The sequence below is a fragment of the Anomalospiza imberbis genome, chromosome 8 (assembly GCF_031753505.1).
Source record: "Anomalospiza imberbis isolate Cuckoo-Finch-1a 21T00152 chromosome 8, ASM3175350v1, whole genome shotgun sequence".
In the NCBI taxonomy this organism is placed as follows: Eukaryota; Metazoa; Chordata; class Aves; order Passeriformes; family Viduidae; genus Anomalospiza; species Anomalospiza imberbis.
In genome coordinates this window covers 20,187,135-20,207,422 of record NC_089688.1, presented here as the reverse complement: position 1 = coordinate 20,207,422, position 20,288 = coordinate 20,187,135, and the positions used below count along the sequence as shown (strand labels likewise).

Below are 20,288 nucleotides of genomic sequence, written 5' to 3'. Positions count from 1 at the left end.
CAGTTGAAGTACTTGTGCAGTTACTGTAGCAGAAAAGGTCTTCCTGGGTATCAGTGTGATTTGTTTTAGAAGATTGTATTAGCCAAGTACAATTTAATCCTGTAAATTTTGGCTTTGTTATGTACATTGAGCAAGTCATCAGTAAAATATCTGGTTGGAAATCTGACACCACATCTTTTGAAATCCCTTTTTAAGGTGAAATTGATCCTAAAGAGAGGATAGCACGACAGAGGAAACTGCTGCAAAAGAAACTTGGCTTAGATATGGGTGCTGCAATTGGAATGAATACTGAGGATCTGTTCAATGATGAAGATTTGGATTATTCTCCTTCTTCAGTTTTACTAGTAAACAAACAACCTGTAGGTAAAACCTTGGGCTATTTGATTGCAAAGAATAATACAGTGGGTTTGCTTTATTTGAGCTTCTGTGGTTATAATATTTCTATTTTAAATAAGATGATTAGCATCTAATGTGGTGTGCTTTGGCCTCCTGAGTTCTTGCATCCCATAGTTGCTTGTTGGTATTATTTGATGTCAAAGTGCTGAAATGTTTGAAATGAGGGGTTGGGAAGTTGAGAGCATTATGGGTTTGAGAATTTTTCAGGACTTCCATCATAAGAAGAATTGACAATGAATGACTTTTCTTTCAGACTCTTCAGGCTGCTGAGTTAATTGACTCAGAATTTCGAGCTGGTATGAGCAGTAGACAAAAGAATAAAGCCAAAAGAATGGCTAAGCTATTTGCAAAGCAAAGATCCAGAGATGCAGTGGAAGCTAATGAGAAGAGGTATAATAGTGAACTGGTTTCCTTTTATTTCTGTTAAGCTGGGATTGTGATTTGATTTATCTATTAAGAAACTTCCTACAGTCTTTGCATCTTAAATCTCCTATGTACTAATTGTGCTGATGGTGGAAAGTTTTCATGCAGTGCTTGTTCCCAGGAGAGCTTTGTTGAGGACCCAGCTTCAGAGGCATCTTGACATAATGGGATGCTACAGCTGAAATGTGTGGTTTGTCCTTCTTATTAAATATGGCTTGATCTTTTAAATATTCTTGATCTTATTTAGGAATTGCTGGGTTTCTTGGATAAATCTGAAACAGATTGCGAATTTGGGACAGCATTCTGCTGTCTCCTCACTGCATTTTTTGTTCTTACATATAAACTCGGCTAACTTGCATATTTCACAGTGTTAAACCTCTTCGTGTTGTATTCATGCCATACTTTATTGTATCTGAAGACTTCAATTGTAGATGTAATTACTTCCCTTAAAGCATACCTCGAGTTCATAAACATGTACTTGCTCCTTCTCAGCAATGATAGCACTGATGGGGAACCAGAAGAAAAAAGAAGAAAAGTTGCAAATGTTGTCATCAACCAGCCTGCCACAGACTCCAAAACATTGGTAGAAAATGCTCAGGAAGAGGTATGATGTATTGTTCTGCTGTTAGCAGGAGTGATCATTCTGTTTTTAGCGGAGTAATTTGAAACAAAATTCCTTCATGTGCCCAAATTCTTTAGCCCATTTAGCATTCAGGGAAGTGGAATGAAGAATGTCATGGCCAGCTTACTTTTATACATAATGAAGCAAGTGAGCCTCTAACTGTGTTACAGTATTGAGGAAGAAAACACATTTAATCCTTTGGTAGCAGTTTGTGACCCAAATTAACATGAGTAGGTGGCTACAGGTGTCAGACCTGGGTATTAAACTGGAAAACTGTGCTAAACACTTACATGGCAGGATTACAGCGAGCCACAAATAATTTGATCTAAATGCTTATTTAATCTTTATTTAATCTTTGCTATACTTTAATTAGGCTTAAGTTCTATCTTTAATTGTTGAAGATTAAAACAATTACCTTAGTCTTGGAAAAAACAGCATTTGTTTCAATAGACTGAAAAGCTAAAAATTAAGAAATGTTAAACCAGAATATAAATTACACATAGAAGTTTATTTGAGAAGACTTTATCTAGATAAGTCTGTGTCCTACAAAGATAGTTTTCCAGACATAGTTCAGTAATTAAATTTTTATTTGCATAAAAATGGTTGGAAAACTAATCTGAAATATTAATGATAACTACAGGCTGAATAGCTGCTGGTTTTAGCGGTCTTTCAATTGCTCTGTGTATGTGATGATGTGAACTTATTAATGGTAGTAAAAATTCCTTTCCACAGCCATGTCAATTTCCTTGTAGAAAATTTGGGGATAGTGGATATATATGCTTTGGTTTTCATAAAGTGGAATGTGTTTGGAAAAGGGTGCTGTTTATTGCTGGATTCTTTAACCTAATTTTGTTATGTAGTGTGTTTTCAAACTGAGACTTACATGTTATGTTCTTTAAAGGCAAAGTTCACAAATTTATAGGGTCACTGGATAGAGTAAGAAACTCTGCTTAATTTTCTTCTTTAGCATGATTTCTAAAGGAAAGGTGAATTCCAGAGCATCAAAATTAATTCCCATAAAGAAGAGGTTACACTGTTAACAGAAACTTCATAAACTTCTTAAGAGATCCAGTGCTAATCAGTGAAGTTTCTGAGCTGGGGAAGAAGATTGTTTTTTCAATTCTGTCCAGTAATGAAAAGTACTTAAGTTTTTTGAGTTTTTTGTATGCCATTTAAGTATGCAAAGACAACAATATAAGAAGTGTTCATGATTCCTTTCTTTTTTAATCTCATACTTAATAATTTTTTATGGATTTAGGCAAATGAATGGCCTCTGGAAAGCTTTTGTGAAGAGGTGTGCAATGATCTCTTTAACCCTTCTTGGGAGGTAAGACACGTGTGCTATTTAAGGTGGAGGTAAAAGTTTTTTAAAAAGGGCTTCAACAGAAATGCAAATGTTTTACGTATAGAACTTAAGAGAATTTTGTCAGATATCAGAACTTCAGTCATTTGTGCATACAGATTATATAGCCAAGACAAATTTGCTTCTAGCAAACTTAAGTGTTTTTTAGACTCATTTAAAGGGGAATAGGAAACGTGTCATGTATACTTGTGGAGAGTGAGAAAGATATGAAAAGGAGTCATTATATAAGTGAGAATTATGGGAGTGTTGAAATTCAAGCAAAATAAAATCACATCAATCTATGGTTAAAAAGATTAAGCAATTAAAGTTGGATTTATCAAGACTTTGAGGAATATTATGTGGATCTGTTGCTGGCAACAGTGGCATGTTTGTCCAATGCTATGCTAGTAGAAAAGGAAGGGTAATCAAGCCTTTAGTAACTACAAAAGCTATATGTTTGGTTGCTCAGAGCATTTATTTTCAAGATTTAAAGTGCTTCTAATCACCTTTTTATTCAGTCCTTACACAATTTTCTGCAAACTTTGGTAGAAATTTCAGGTAAAAATATGAAGTAGCTGATAATGATCTAACTTCCTTGCACAGAAGGTAGAAATAACTGTTGTCAACTAACTTCATTTTCTTAAGTTGATATTGTGAAGGGTTAAATATTAACAGCAACTCTAACATCCTTATGTGTATCACAGTCTCGGTGATGTCAGTATGGGCAGAGCCAACTTGCTCTCAAACTTGGAAACAGAGATAGATCATATGCAGCCAGCACAATTATTTTGGTCCCAGATAAAGAATCATTGTATTTGTGTGGCACATCACTGCACCTGAGCTAAAAAGCCTCACCTTATTTGAAAGCAGGCTGTTTGCAATTGAAGGCCAGGTCCACTTGTCTTCTGGTATGTAGATGTTCTCATGGCTTTTTTAGTACATTTAATATAAGGCACATATGTCTTAATAGGGGAAGTAGATCAATACACAATCATTATTACAGTATGTACTGGGTGAAAAACAGGCTAACCTGCCTCAAAATGTATGTTTCAAGTGTGTCTCTGGCAGCGTCTTGCTATGTCTAGAGGTTACCTGGGTGACTACTTCAGACTGCTTGCCATGCTTACAGGCAGCTGAAGTCAGGCAGGATGAATCTTACTGCTGGTATTGCCTTTATACATTTGTGTCTTGCTGGTTTGTGTTTGCAGAAGCTAAGACATTAACTAGCAAACTGTCCTTCTTTTGACTTGTAAAACCTAGCTCATGAGCCATCTTGGACCAAATAAATGGTTTGTGTATGAACAATTAGGATTTGAAGACTAGACCCTCTGACTGTTTTTTATTGGCTTGCTTATAGCTTTAACCAGCAGGCACTGAGCTGTACATAGGGGACATATATGTTTGCATTTCATAGAAGATTCTCTGATGAAGGGAGGAGCTACCAAGTACTCAGTTCTAGTTGTTACTGCCATGAACTGAAATGCAACAATTTTCTGCTAGCAATAAGCATGTATATGAACTATTCTTAAAAAAGAGTTAATTCTCTTCTAACTTATGTAAAGGCCTCTCAATGAGAACCCAGCTCAAAACTCTGCTTTTGCACCTTTGCATATCTGTTGAGTGAGCTTTCTTTGAGAAGCCCATTACTAGTCCAGTTAGGTATCAAAAATAACTGAAACAGGCGTGTCTTTAGCACATCTTTCTACTGGTCTTCTGTTATTTCCAGAGCTCTTCTAGTGTGTTCAATTGTTCATGTTTGGTGAGAGCATGCAAGTGCCTATAATTTGCTTTCCCATATTGCTTGTTCACTTATTTCTAAAATCCAGTCAAGCAAGGCAGGTTTGTAAGTTATGCAGAATAGTAATTCCCAGAAATTTGTTTTGCAGACTCCAGAACACTCAGTGAGGATCCAAACTCTTATTAGAAAATATTAAACATGAAGTGCTTGAAACTGTAATAATATTGATTTGCTTTAGCTTATAAACTTAATAAAAACATTAATATCTTCAAACTTCTCTTTGACAACTAGTGCCATATAGCATAGTGAGATAAAAGTAAATGAATGTTGGCTACATTGCTGCAAATATCATAACGTGTTAGAAAATAGAAGCAGTTCTTAATTGCTTCTGTTCATGAGCTGGCAAATACTCGGGGAGAAGGAGGTTGATTTTTGGTCAGGTGAATATTTTAATATGTGATTTGATCTAATAATTATCACAAGTCTAAGTAGTGCCAGTTCTGCAGCTCTTGAAACATCTCTATTAAGAATACAGTAGCATTATTTAAATTTTCCAGCATGGGTTTTGTCTTCTGTTCCCTAGTATTTTAAAACTGACTTTTTATTTCACTTATTTAGGTTCGACATGGTGCGGGTACTGGACTGAGAGAGATACTTAAAGCACATGGTAAAAGTGGTGGTAAAATGGGAGATAGCTCTTTAGAGGAGGTAAGTTTCCAGTCCTGTAGGCTTAATTTTTTTAAATCAAGTTCAGAAAAGAGACTTCTTAAAATACTTTGCAATAGGTGTGTGATGTGGGGGAATATAAAGACTTTTCTGCTCAGAATCATCTGGATGACATCGCTGTATGCACTGACAAAACATTGTTTTTAAAAGGCCTATGCAGACCCCAGTACTACTGTATAACTAGCCATTGATGTGTTGGTTGTGTATCAAGTTATTAAACATTAGCTTCCATATTAGAATATACTGTTTTCAAGTCCTGGTGAGACTGTACTGGAACAAAATTGACAAGCTGGTTGTGTTACTCTGGTAGTGTCTCAGGCCATCTGATTCTACTTGCTTAAATAGTAAGAGTACTCTGTCAACCTGCTCTCTTCATTATGAGAAAATGAATTAAAATAGTCTTCTTAAAAGGAGAAAATTTTTTTAAAAATATCCTGACAGTAATAGCTGGTTTACTAATAGAGAATTTCATCCAGATTCCTACTGACTCGCCTGCTGAAGAAGCAGCTGGAAGAGCTTGTGGCTTAGAGAGTTGAAGAATGAGATGTAAATCACTATACTTCAGCAGACTTTGTAAATAGGGAAAGCAAAAACTTCTCTGTCTCCTTGCTTCCCTGTAGAGTAGTATTTGTTCCATGGAGATGGCTGGGTGGGTAATAATAACACAATCTGCAGTCATAAAATACTTCAAACCATTTCTTAACTACTTAGGGAAAATGTGTGTACTCCAGCTAGCTTCAAAGCCTGCTGTGTATGCCCTGTGCTGGGTATAATTCTTTGGCATGTATGGGAATATGAAATCCAGAATATATTTTGAGTTTTGTTCATTAAAAGGGTAGTTCTTAAGGGAAGTGGTGACCTAGTAGGCACATAATGGAGATAAGAAGGATGATGCCTGAGCAGTTGTTTTTATGGGACTTCTGCTCTGAGACAGAAGGTTAGATTTATTGATCTCTAGCAGAGGCCAGAACTTCAAGATGAGCTTTGATAAATCTGGAGGAGATGGAACTGAAAAGAAAGTTCATTTCACTGGTTCTCCTACAGTGAAGTACTGCTTTAGAGTTTCTTTACTTGTAAGTATGCTTCCAGCATATTAATTAACTTGCCTGGGATGTGTTGCTGTTTCAGTATAGATTATCTGAATGACTTTACTTTGTGCTGTGTAAGAATAAATTTTCCACCTTACAAGATGCTCTCAAGCTGTTGTGTTTTAGCTCCAGCAGGCAAGGAAGCATCACACAGTCTCTTTCTCATTCCCCCCTTTGGTGATATGGGGAGGGTTACGGCACCCTCAGGAAAGAAGTAAAATTCATGGGTTGAGAAAGCAACAGGTTCATAATTGAAACAAAGTAAAATATTGTAATAATAGTACTAATTGTATTAACAGTAATGAAAAGGAGAGAGAGAGAATTAAAATCCAAGAAAAACAAGTGCTGCACAATATAATTGCTTACCACCCTCTGATCGATGCCCAGCCCCAAGCACCACTCAGCTCCTTCTGGATAATCTCCCCCAGTTTATATACTAGGCATGACATTCTGTGGTGTGGAATGTCCCTTTGTCACTTATCCCAGCTATGCTTGCTCTCTTTTTGTGTACCTCCTCACTGGCAGAGCATGAGACATTCAGAAGTCTTTGACTTAGGTCAGCATAATGTAGCAGCAACCAAAACGTCAGTGTGGTGTCACCATTATTCTTACACTGACTCCAGAACACAGCACTGTCCCAGCTACTGAGAAAAACCTAACTCTGTCCCAGCTGAAAGCAGGACATTAGCCTTTTGATTAAGGTATTGTGTTTTTAGAGAAGAAAACATCCAGGTTATGATGTTTATAATAATCTAGGTGAGTTGAATTAGTGCTGACTACTTTGCCTGGACTGTCTCTGCAAGAGAACTATATTGAGTAAATGTGAACATTTGTTGTCATGTCTTTTACAGATTTTAGCTAAAGTAAACATATCAGAAATGCTTTATGAATAAATGTAGTCAAAGTGTTCAACTTTTTTTTTTTCTTACAGATGATTCAGCAGCATCAGGAGTGGCTAGAAGACTTGGTTATTAGACTTCTTTGTGTGTTTGCACTAGACAGATTTGGAGACTTTGTTTCAGATGAAGTAAGTTCAAGTTACCTTTGCATGAGCAGGTAGATCAGCAGGCTTCTGCAGGAGATAACACTGCAGCAGCTTGGCTGTGCCTTGTGTAGTGCTACGGCATGTGCCTGTTAGAACTGCTCACAGATGCTTATTATAAGGTAGCTGATACATGAACTTCACCTTGTTTGTATAGCATTTTGGTCAGCTGACTCTTTTTAAGTCAAATTTTATACAGAAGTATCTGTTTCATTGTTTACTTTTTCCTAGGTAGTGGCACCAGTACGTGAGACTTGTGCTCAGACTTTGGGAGTAGTATTGAAACACATGAATGAAACTGGTGTTCATAAAACTGTGGATGTTCTCCTGAAGCTGCTCACACAGGAACAGTGGGAAGTGAGACATGGTGGTCTCCTAGGAATAAAGTATGCTTTGGCAGTGCGTCAGGTAATAACCCTCATGACAAATTGTTGAGAACTTCGGATCAAAAATCTCTGCTCAAAGTAGAGGATGTGGATGAATAATAGCTAGGTGTGATTAAGCAAGCTTGCTTGCAATGCAGTCCTGTGGGTTGAGATGTGTGACTGCACTTTTATAGCCATGCTGCAAGTATATAGTGCAAGCTGTGCTTGCAGAAAACATTAGAAATAGAGGATATGCCTGCCTGGTCTTGGTGATACTCTCACATGTGAGGTAACAGAGCAGAGAAGCTTAGATTATCTGTGGTGGTACTCTGCAGACATTGAGCTTTGTTTATACCAAAACTGAGCTGATTTACAGTTCATTAAATGTATAACCTATGTTTGATTTCATAAGTGGTAACTTAAAATATTTAGATTACACTGAAGGACTTGTACCATCCTTTTGAAACAAGCAGGTTCATTCACACACAGAGAGTACATCTTAGTTGATTGTATCTTTATAAGCTTTTTTGGTTTAAAAATGCTTTTGATCTTTTTGACAGGACATGATCAACACTTTATTGCCTAAAGTGTTGCCTGCAATCATTGAAGGTCTGCAAGATCTGGATGATGATGTCCGAGCTGTTGCTGCAGCATCTTTGGTACCAGTAGTGGAAAGCCTGGTCCAACTTCAATCTCAGAAGGTGACTGAACTACTTTTAGTTCACTTTTGGTCTAAGTGAAGAAAATAATACTTGGAGGCAGCACTGGTTTCGTTGTTTTTTTCTAATTATAAACCTTCTCTGCTTATTTGTGTTAGGTGCCTTTTATTCTTAATACCTTGTGGGATGCACTTCTGGAGTTGGATGACCTGACAGCTTCCACAAACAGTATCATGATCCTTCTTTCATCCCTTCTGACTTACCCTCAGGTCCGCAAATGCAGGTAACTTTTCAATTAGTTTTGCTTCAGTATTAGAGGTCTGAGTGTCCACTTACTGTCAAATTGGAATTGTTGGTTTTTTTATATTACGTACCAAGGAGATGATTAATTTTAACTCAGTCTTTTATTTCTGTTCTGGTTTTTCCATGAAGTGAAGGTTATGACAGTGCTTTTCTTTAGATTACATTAGTGAAATGCAACAAAGGAATTAAGAAGTGTACTAGGCATGATTTATATGTGACTTTTCCCCCCCTTCTGTCTCTGTCCATTTATCTTGGGTGTTTTAGTAAAGGATGTTTGCTCCACTCACCTGGTGGTCCTGCCCACAAACATCTTGTTTGTTAACAAGGAACAAACTCCAAACGAGACCAAACTGTGTCCATTAAAACACATTTATGAGCCTGTAGAACTTTGCTATTGGAACAGTTCTGAAATAAGCTACAAACATAATTCACATCAATAGTACGACCAGCAATTCTTTGACTGGTTGATGACACTACCTAGTTGCTATCTCTTTGGGACTCTGACAAATTAAAGGAACTGCATCTTAGTATGTTAAATTTTTCATAGTACACATGAGCTGTGTGTAAACTGTAAACTCACAGTATCTGCACTTAAATCAAATGTGTACAGCATCTACCTTTTCTCATCCTATATGATTAACACTGCTGAAGCTGGTGGCTGCCCAAATCTAAGATAAAGAATGAAGTTTTTTTTACTAATGCAGTCTTTAATTCAGCATGTAGTACTTGGATCAGCTGGTATGCCAGTTGCATAATTTGATATGCTAGTTCATGCAAAGAAGATGCTCAACAGTAACTTCAGAACAGAAACAGCCCCTTCTTTTTTCTAAACAGTTGAACAAAGCCTAAAGTATAATCTGGGAAAAAAACATGGTAAAAATACATGCTTAAATTGACTAGCTCTCTTTATCAGTTTTAAAAACCCAAACCAGTATTTTTCTGAAAAAAGATACCGGGTCAAACTATTTAAAATGTATAAGCTGTAGTAATGTAACACTTCACTTAAAATTCCCAAGTATATGCAATACTTTCTTTTCTTAAAGCTTTCTTTTGGATAAAATGAGAATAAACAAAATTAACTTAGCTCTGTGTGTATGTATGTTTTTATTCCTGACACTTCCTCTACCTCTCCCTCTCCTGTAGTATTCAGCAATCCCTGACAGTTTTGGTCCCACGTGTGTGGCCGTTCTTGCATCACACGATATCTTCTGTGCGAAAAGCAGCACTGGAGACATTATTCACACTGTTGTCTACCCAAGACCAGGTAAGAATTAGAGTTATTAATGTCTTACTGTGATGCATATTGGAATATACGTGGTCATATGGTATCCTTGTTTCAGAGTTCTTCAACATGGCTGACTCCAATTCTGCAAGACATGTTGAGGCACATATTTCAGTTTTGTATCTTAGAAAGCAACCAAGAAATTCTGGATCTTATTCACAAGGTATTTGCATGACTTACTCCTGGATATATTGCTTGTGTATCCCCACTCTTTCAAATCCTTTGTGCTTTTGTGCAGATGAAGAATAGTGTGCTAATGTTAAATACTTTGCAATTGCTCTGTGTGATGCTTTACTGTAGAGCAAATGAGTGTTCCTGCAGTTTATCAGCATGTGTATGATCTTATGTAGACCAGACACAAATTTGTCATGATTTCTACTGTGATTCTTTCCCAAGGTGTGGCTGGAACTGTTAAACAAGGCATCTGTACAGTATGTTGTTGCAGCTGCTTGTCCATGGATGGGAGCCTGGCTCTGCTTAATGATGCAGCCATCTCATTTGCCCATTGACTTAAACATGTTGCTAGAAGTAAAAACCAGGTCCAAAGTAAGTGAAATGTGGTCTCACTGACTGTTCTGAGGAAAGCAGGAAATTGCTTAGCTTTTATATAAAACATGTTCTAAGGATGCTAGAGGGGCGTGGTGGTGCCTTTCTATAGTTCTGAATGTAAACTATCTTACAAGCCTCAACTCGGAGCAAAAGAGTTCTTGTCAGGTTATCCATGAAGAATTAAGTCTGCTGTGTGGCGTTCTGTATGTGGATGCTTTATAAAGTCTTTATTTACACGGCTCTAAAGCCATCTGTTTGCAGGACTGAATTTAATCCAAAAGCATTGTGTTATTTCTGAAAAGATGCTGAGAGAGTTTTACTTTTTCCTCTGTGTTTATCATCTGTATGTCAAGTATTAAGCTTAATATTATAGTGAAGGAATGTAGCATACATTTAATTTGACTACAGAATGCTGTTAGTGTAGAGATGATTTACAAGTTATTGACTGCTTGAAGAAATCTGTTACCCAAGAAGTGTTCTGTCTTAGTCCAACTTTTTCATGGTGCAGTGATTATTTGTATTGTTACAGAATATGAATTCATCTTTTCATTGCAAACACGCTTTCAACCTTTCCTTTATTCCACAGGAAAAAGCAGGTGCTAAACTGCGTCAAGGTCAAAGCCAGAATAAGGAAGTGATTCAGGAATATATTGCTGGGGCAGACAGCATTGCAGAAGATCCAGCAACCAGGGATTATGTTGTCATGCGTGCTCGGATGATGGCAGCAAAGTCAGTTTATTGGAAATATGAAAAAAATACTTAAAAGCAATGTATTTTTTCATAATACATAGTGTTTTTGCCAAAATCTAATTACCATTTTCACATCTTCATTTTGAATCATTGATTGCAGAGTAATTATAACATTGAAGTGACTGTTCTTTTTCATCTTTTCAGGTTGCTGGGAGCCCTTTGTTGCTGCATTTGTGACCCAGGTGTAAATACTGTTACTCAAGAAATAAAGCCAGCTGAATCATTAGCTCAGCTACTGCTCTTCCACTTGAATTCGAAATCTGCCTTGCAGAGGATTAGTGTTGCATTAGTAATCTGTGAGTGGGCAGCCTTGCAAAAGGTAGGATGTTTCTGCAGCAAAAATATATTTTACTTACTATCTCAATCCACTGCTTGTTGTGTGGTACTTAGCTTGAAATAAGATTTCAGTAGGTAAGCTAAAATGGTGTTTATACATCTAAATACCAAAATCTTGATCGTTAGACAGTGGGGGAATACAGGACTCGGTAGATAAATGCCAACTGTCAGAACTGTGAATTGGTAAATATGCTCACATTTTTTTCTACAAATAAATCTATTCTCAAGATGCCTTTATCGAAGGCCAGTGGTTCCTTTTAAGATGACTGTCTTTTATCTACTCACTATCATTTCTAGTGGCAGACTTTTTGTTCCTAATCCTTCAGCTTTAATATTCTGGGTTATGAATGTTAATAGTCCCTCTAGAAACTGGATTTTTATAGCTAGATTGAGCTGCCCAAGACTGAACAAAAGAAATTGTGATTATTCAGAAATGCAAATTGTGTTGTTCTGTTACAGGAGTGTACAACTGTGGCTATTTGTGTTCAACCTCGTTTACTTGGAGTCCTTTCCGAGCATCTCTATTACGATGAAATTGCTGTTCCTTTTACACGAATGCAAAACGAGTGTAAACAGCTCATCTCATTGCTAGCTGATTCGCACATTGACATTGGAAACAGAGTAAACTGCAGTGTATTTACAATAGATCAAGCTAATGAGCTGGTAAGTAGAGGCATGTCTGCATTTCCTCCAAATCTGTTCTTGCCTTGAAATATGCCTTCAGCATAATTATTACATAGACAGTAACTTGCAGAAACAATGTGGTGACCTTTGCATATCTCATGAAAAAGAATGTGTAAAGATTCTTACTGTTTCCCCTGAGGTGTGTTTACAGTCTGACAAAAATCAAGTGCAATGCAAGGTACATACTTAATGGGAGAATGAAACTGAGTGTTCTGATCCCAGGTGTGGATTTACTATTGAAATGTACATGCAAGAAAACAAAACAGGCTTCAAAACCATTGTCAGAAGACTTGTAAATAGACTATGTAAATTCTAGACCTCCTTCCCCCTTGCCCCTGACCTTTTAATCTACTTTTAGTCTTTTTCCAGTGAAAGATTTAAGCAGCAATAGTCAACCATTTGTGAGTGGGGAAGGATATGGAAGGTTCTGCAACTACTTTGTTGTGCCTTTTTCTTAGATTTTTATCCTAGTCTCTTTCCTCAAAAAAAAATCAGCTGAGAAACTGATTTGTTCGTGCACAGGACCTTGCACAACCTTTCTGGATTATTGTATTCATAGTCTTTGCTAATCTGTCACATGCTTACATATTTCCAGAATATCTGGATAGAACCAGCAGATATGGGACAACCTAAATTTATGGAGTACATAAACTGCTCTTGTAGCTCTGGGAAACTAGACTTTAAATGTTTATGATACACTTGATTTTCTCTTTGATCTGCAGTTCAGGATTCCCAGAAATACATTTTGGAGCATTTCTTGTTATTTACTGGGAAAATGGAGATGGTGATATGTGGTCAAGTGACTCATGTTGTGCCATGAGGATATCCTGTTTTATAGTCAATGAAACAGATTTGTAATTCATTTTTTTCCTTTCTCTTAGGTTACTTCTGTTTTCAATGAGGTGACATCATCCTTTACTTTGAATCCTAAAGTTCTGCAACAGTTGGACAGTAAAAGGCAACAAGTTCAAATGACTGTTACAGAAACAAATCAAGAATGGCAAGTGTTGCATCTGCGAGTCCATACCTTTGCTGCATGTGCAGTTGTGAACTTGCAGCAACTTCCAGAAAAACTTAATCCTGTTATAAAACCCTTAATGGAAGCTATCAAAAAAGAAGAGAATACACTCATACAAAACTATGTGGCTTCATGTATAGCAAAGTTACTTCAGCAGTGTACAACCAGGTCTCCTTGTCCCAACTCAAAGATTATAAAAAATCTCTGCAACTCCTTGTGTGTGGATCCACATCTTACCCCACTGGCAGCATGTCCTGCACAGCCTCAGAGTAGCCATGAAAACTCAAAAGGTATGGCATCTAAGACTGGCAGGATTCTTAATATGTCTGTGCTTATTTCTGAGCTGTTGAAATGAGCTGTTGAAATGAGGCTTGTTTTCACTGATTTTTAAAATGCCAGCATCTGAGTATTTATTAATAATGACTTCATTTAAATATTTTAAACTGTGTGCAACTCTGTATTGTTTTATATCTATATGTCTGTGTATATATATCTATAAAATACTTTCATTCCAATTTCCAGGTATTGACTCTTGTTTGGTTAATATCTAGTTCTGATCACATTTCACTTACAGATGTTATTGAGTAAAAATGGAAATTAAAGCAGCCTGTCAAAAACATGACTTTTGCTACATTCCATAGGCTAATCATAAGATAAAAACATGAGGACAGTGTTCAAAATTAATAAAATAATCCTATGCATGCAGTGGTCATGGATTTTTAAAATGGGCTGTTCATTATTGAAAATATATGGATTGAATGAACTACCCAGATTAACCCAATTAAGATCTTAATACTCTCAAATATTCTAACCTCCTTTAAGGTTCAACTATTGTACGTTCTGCTCTTTATGAATGAATGTCCTCCTTTATCTCAGAGTAGAATAACATTCATATCTGACTGAAAATGAAGCTTTCTAGTATAAATGGAAACATCAACAAATGCAAAGATACTGATGGCATCTTTTACTGCATCATGACAGAAGTATTGAACTGGTTTAAAGGACACAGAACATAAATTGGTTGGAACTTTAGAACATAATGTGTTCATGTGTTCAAGATAACATGTGTTACCTGTGCTTCTTCCTGAATTATAATTTCTGGCAGTTTGCACACTTAACTTCTCAGAGTCTTTAATGTGGTCCTAGCACAGTAGCTCTTTGTACTGAAGCTCCATCTTCCTCAAGGGTGGAAAAAATTATGGGTTTTTTAAAGCACAATCAGCAGATGACTTGTAGGTAGCTCTCACTTCCCCCTATGTGTTAAACTGCAGCTTAAATTGTTGTCAGCTGTTCTCCCTTTTCTTTTAGGGCCCAACTCTGATAAAGATGGGATGCAGCACACAGTTACTAAGCACAGGGGAATAATTACACTGTACAGACATCAGAAAGCTGCTTTTGCCATCACAAGTCGGCGAGGTCCTACTCCAAAAGCTCCAAAAGCCCCTATTGCAGATCTCCCCACAGGCAGCAGTGGAAGCATTCCTACAGAACTTGATGAGGTACCTTTCAAAAGCTTGAATTTGCAACTTCACATCCATCCTCCTTTCCATTACTTTGAATTCACTAGAGTTGATACCATTGTAGTAGGGATAGCAGGGGTTTTGCATCATAAAACAGGAAGTTTTGTGATGCAAGCAGCTTGTGTGATGTTTTAAATGTTTGACATTAAGAACATTAATAACTCCTGAAATGTTGTATTTACTGTAGAATATGAATATCAATATAAGTTCATGCAGATGGATTTCCACAATGGGTGGAACAAACACAAGAGGGCATGAAATGTGTTAGTGTTGGTCCATCTCAATGCCTGGTGGATGCCTCTGAAGCACTAAAACCAAGCATTTCAAATATGATTGTGTAAAACAGCATGTCTGCGTGACTTCCATACTTGATGTCCTAAACTCTTCCCTTTTATTAATGTCAGACTTCAGCATGTTTTAATAAGATTCTAGGCAGGACTGTGAATTCCTAAGCAGTGTTGTGGATTTTGTTCTTAATCATTAGTGTTTTTTATTAATTCTGCTTGCCAAAGAGGGTGGGAGCAAGAGAGGGGGATAAATAACAAATCAAGTATTGTAAGTTTTCTAGTGTAGTACTGTTCTTGGTATCACTGTATTGGCCATATCTGAGGTTCTGGAACCAGAACCACTTGGAAACATCTTATTGAAATGGACCAGTATCAGCAAAGGCCAAATCTCAAATTTATAGACTTTAAATAATTGGCAGTCATAGATTTTTGGTTTTTTACATGTGTGTAAAGAATAGAGGAATTAACTTGGGAAAAAATCTATTGGTGAATGTGTTGTAGGCAGGTATAAACACAATCAGAATTGAATGCTTATGTAATGAGAGGTCACCCATGACAATAATTCTTATTAAATGTATCTAACCTTGCTACTTTGTTGAATTGTTTAATTCTAGGCTCAGAAACCTTACGTTGTACAGAGAAGAGGAGCTGAATTTGCCTTATCTACTATAGCTAAACATTTTGGTGCTGAAATGGCAACAGGATTGCCACATCTCTGGGATGCTATGGTCGGTTCGTTGAGGAACAACATTCACATAAATAATTTTGGTAATTACATTTCTGCTTTAAGCTGGGAGGGGTGGCAGGCTGGAGTCAGTTTGTCAGTCTTAAACTGAGCACCTTTCCTGTTTTTACCAGACCGAAAGGCATTGCTGGAGAAAGGAGATGCTCCTGCCCAGGAGCTGGTGAATTCCTTGCAGGTTTTTGAAACAACAGCAGCTTCAATGGACACTCAGCTACATCCTCTGGTAATCAACTTCTGCATGAAACACTTAGTCTGTTTATTGCTAGCGGTTTAAATCTTTATTTTTCTTTTTTAGATGCTTTTGCATTTGCTCAAATGGTGTTTTAGTCACTCACTAGCCTGCCTGTTCTCCAAGTCCTTCGTCCTAGTCTTGATAAACTGAAGGCATAGTTCCCAGCAGTCAAGATGTGCCATTTTAAAGCTGTTCTTTCCCCTGTGTTCTGTAGTATGTTAAATTCTGTCATTTATGCAGGTCATAGAATAAACCACAAAAGCAAACAGCTACCTGAAAGTTTAGCCTTGGCCTAGCCTTTTTTTGATGAGATCCTAATCAAGATTGTGTCCAGTGTTTGAGTTATGATAATATTTATGTTGTTGTGTTACATTGGAATCAGCATCTCTGCTCTGCTTTATTCTAACTCTGTATTTCCTAAACCTGGAGAACAGACTGGTAATATGAAGCCTTCTGTTTGTTATGAAGGTACAGATAAAAATATGGTTATGCAGAACTGTGTGGCTGACTGAAAGACTTTTTTAGTACATGCATTTTATATATATACACACAAATGTGGTATGTAGTTATTGTGTAGATTGTTTTGGTGGTGCTAATACTGTATGCAGTTAAAAAAAAAATTGTAGAAAGTCACAGAGGCTGAACTTGGTTCATCAAAGCTAATATTTAGGGACTCTCACACTAGGAGAAACCTGACCATCTGTTTAGGTATCTGATACAAAAGTGTAGCTGCACTGATTAAAAGGAAGACTCATGCACACACCAAAGACATAGATGTGTACCCTGCTGGGGAGATGCAGATTTCCTTCTGGGTGTCCTCTTCAATCTGCCTAAACACAAAAGGAATGAGTCTAGGACAAATTTGCTAGCTGGAAGGAATTCTTAAATCTATGTATCAGTATTTAAGAAATAATTATTATTTCTTTAATAAAAAGTTATGGGTATTTAGTGCTATATTTTTGGTGTGAAACACTTCCTTGCTAATTGAGGGCTTCATTAATTTTGATTTTGACTGAAATACTGAATATTTTGTTACTCTGAATTTTATCTGTGTTGGGGAGTAATACACATTCAAAGTTCAAATTGCCTTTTTCTTCTGAAATAATTTTTTAGTTTTAATTATATCTTCAAATTGATTGCAAACAATCATATCATTTTAAGCATTCTTAAATGACTTTAAAAGATTCCATAGTTCAAAAAAAATCACTTTTTTATAATTCATATTAACCTTTTTCTTTTATTCAGTTAATACAGCATTTGCCTCATCTTTACATGTGCCTTCAACATCCCAGCACTGCTGTGAGACACATGGCTTCCCGTTGTGTGGGTGTTATGAGCAAAATAGCAACCATGGAAACAATGAATATCTTTCTAGAGAAAGTACTGCCGTGGCTGGGAGCAATAGATGACAACACCAAACAAGAGGGTGCAATTGAAGCACTTGCATGTATCCTTTCTTGGGTATTCAAAAATGCAGAAACTTCTTTGCTGTTGTTTCATTTGGGTGAACAAAAATGGTTGCCTGCAAAAATGGGAGGAAGAATGAGATAAAATACTAAGCTGTTTTTTCTGCTGTGGAAAGAAACAGAAGAAACTTTCATTTCCATTGCCCTTATTTTATCTACCAAGTGATGCTTTGGTGCACGTAATTCACTTTTTCAAACCATGCACTTTGCTAGCTAAATATAATTGGGTAGATCAGATTTCCCTGCTTCTGTTTTGCTTTGTTAGTAGAAATCTCATTCATGTGAGTGTAACAATTACTTAATGACTCTTACTGAGTGTGAAATCTCCTGGGTGTATATTTGTCCCACAAACCTGAACTGTTAAAAACTATTTCCTTAATAAGCGCTCCAGGTGTAATGGAGCAGCTGGATGTTGGTATTGTCCCGTACATTGTTCTTCTAGTGGTTCCAGTTCTGGGTAGGATGAGTGATCAGACAAACAGTGTACGTTTTATGGCCACTCAGTGCTTTGCCACACTGATCAGACTGATGCCTCTTGAGGTAAGCTTGAGCTGTAAGTATATGGCTATGTGAACTGTCCTGTATCCACTCTCTCATCAGCTGCAGAGTCCAGGCTTCTGGCTTATTAAATGCTGACTGAGTGGCTGGGTTTATAGGTCTGGAGTCCATATCAGATAATAGAAGATGTGTCCTTTATAAGTAAAATGAGCAAAATTGGACCCTGTGCTAGCAGTTTTCTAATTTAATGTTAAAATAAAATTTCTCTTTATAAGAAGCTCATGTCAGCTGTATACATGAAATTAAATGGTAGGTTTATTAATTTTGTGTGTAATGCTGCTTTTCTTAGTTTGGGTTTAAAAGTTTTAGGTGTTCTGTGTGCACTCTCCTTAGGTATGTGTGTTGCTGAGTACGTTGTCAAGAGAAATGCACAAAAGCAGTACTGGGTTAAAAGCAAAATCAAAAATAACAGTAATAGAAATAATGTGGGGATAAGTAGGGTCACTTATTACTAGTTCCTAAAATCAAAAAGCACCACCCTACATATTTAGGCAAAATATTGTATATTATGATGCAGTAGTGTTTAATCAGTACAGATCTGCTTCAGTCTTTCATTCCTGCTACAACTTGCATACCTCATACAACTTCTGATGTTGTGCCTCAAGGACTACAATTCTAGGTAACTTAATGTGACCACCAGATGGTAATAGAAGGCAGTTTAGAATTTCCACAGCAATAATGAAAAACAATTTGTCAGCTTAATGCATTTTTTATTCTCTCACTTTTTAATTTAGCATGATAGAACCTCAGAATTTGATAACTAGTGATCTGCCTTAACAGGAGCACACTTACTTTGTATGCTTACACTGAGATGTTCAACAAGTTGAAAGTGAGCAAAGAACTTAATTTCTAGCATGTTCATTGCAGTGCCATTTGCACTAGGGCCCTTCTTCATATGCATCTTAAACACAGTCCTGTGGAATACACAGGATACATATTCCTGTGGAATACACATAGCTTAGGGCTTGGGGGAGGGCTAAAGCTATTTTAATAAAGTTTAGTGAGAATTTCTTAAAACATACTGTACTTGTTTTTATTAATTGCATGCATATGCATGATGACTTCATATTTATTTTCCATGGTTATGGAAGAAGTGCCTTCAGATTTCCCTTTCTGGTTAAGTTCAGTATCAGATATTGAAGTACATTAAATATGTAAGCACAGAGTGAAGCAGATTAATAGTGAGGGAAAATACTTGTATTGTCATGGAACAGGATTTCATTTAACAATAAATAGCATTATGACTGAGTTGGGGAAACTTAACTGTGCTGTTTCCTGCATCTTTATGCTCAAATTGATAGTTCCCACAACCATAAAAATGAAAGTATGACTGAGAGAAGGACTGTAAGATAAATGGTTCAACTTGATCAAATTTGTATTCATAAGCAATTCTGCTGCAAGCTGACAACATATTTGAACCAAATTACCTGTCACAGTGTTCATACTGCAGGTAAGTTCTCCTAAAAGGGAGTGTAGGCAGAGCATTGAACAAGGAGGCTGCTGTCTCTGTGTATGTGTGTACTTCAATATCATATGGGGCAGTACTGACATCCCCCTTCCTTACTGACCACATACACACTGGAATTACTTGATAGAGGGTTTTTTTAGCCAGGAGCCCTCTGTAAGTGATTAGTAAGATGGGTTTTGAAGTAAAGCTGACTAAAGATGGAAGAATCCCAGAAAAATGGGATGACAGATGTGATGGTGGGGAAAATAGCAGTGCCTCTGCTGCTGCTGTATGTTATTAGCAAGGAAGAATTAGCATATTTGGCCCCCAGATGCCTTCTTTGGGCTTCTGGCCTGGTATGGGGAGTACTTAGGAAGTAAAGGTCTGCTGTTACAAACCTAGAGAGGTTCAGGGTTTTTTTTTTTTTTTTTCTCCCAAAAGTTTCCAACTGCTTGAATTCATCCTATAGATTTCAGTATCACTTTAGATCTAATTCTACTAAGTAGGAGAACAATCCATCAAACTTTGGATGGTAGCTTGTGGCTCAAGAGGAGTGGGTGTCATAGGATTCTCTAGCCAGCCAGATAAACCCTCTGGTTAGAGGGTCTTTGTAGAATCTTAGAAGCATGACCAGAATTTTCTATCTCTTGTGTAATTTTTATCAGTCTTTTCAATTTGTCCTTTCAGGGCAGGATTTGTCTCTTGCACCT

At 36.9% G+C, this 20,288-nt stretch overlaps 1 protein-coding gene across 3 annotated transcripts in view; it reads left to right on the top strand.

Annotated features, from left to right (window-relative positions):
* The window catches only part of BTAF1 (B-TFIID TATA-box binding protein associated factor 1), a 45,580-nt gene that overhangs the window by 17,007 nt on the left and 8,285 nt on the right, over positions 1-20,288 (top strand). For 2 of the 3 annotated variants that reach the window (XM_068197704.1, XM_068197705.1), the window contains exons 5-25: positions 196-359; positions 650-786; positions 1,312-1,423; positions 2,700-2,768; positions 5,140-5,229; positions 7,267-7,362; positions 7,609-7,785; positions 8,303-8,443; positions 8,560-8,684; positions 9,848-9,968; positions 10,045-10,149; positions 10,383-10,532; positions 11,122-11,264; positions 11,430-11,604; positions 12,081-12,284; positions 13,187-13,613; positions 14,632-14,822; positions 15,745-15,898; positions 15,989-16,098; positions 17,353-17,554; positions 17,965-18,113. In XM_068197704.1, coding sequence (XP_068053805.1) covers positions 196-359; positions 650-786; positions 1,312-1,423; positions 2,700-2,768; positions 5,140-5,229; positions 7,267-7,362; positions 7,609-7,785; positions 8,303-8,443; positions 8,560-8,684; positions 9,848-9,968; positions 10,045-10,149; positions 10,383-10,532; positions 11,122-11,264; positions 11,430-11,604; positions 12,081-12,284; positions 13,187-13,613; positions 14,632-14,822; positions 15,745-15,898; positions 15,989-16,098; positions 17,353-17,554; positions 17,965-18,113 — 3,242 coding nt within the window. Of the gene's footprint in view, positions 1-195; positions 360-649; positions 787-1,311; positions 1,424-2,699; positions 2,769-3,492; positions 3,692-5,139; positions 5,230-7,266; positions 7,363-7,608; positions 7,786-8,302; positions 8,444-8,559; positions 8,685-9,847; positions 9,969-10,044; positions 10,150-10,382; positions 10,533-11,121; positions 11,265-11,429; positions 11,605-12,080; positions 12,285-13,186; positions 13,614-14,631; positions 14,823-15,744; positions 15,899-15,988; positions 16,099-17,352; positions 17,555-17,964; positions 18,114-20,288 lie in introns of those variants that run through there. The other variant, XM_068197706.1, reaches the window with a different exon arrangement.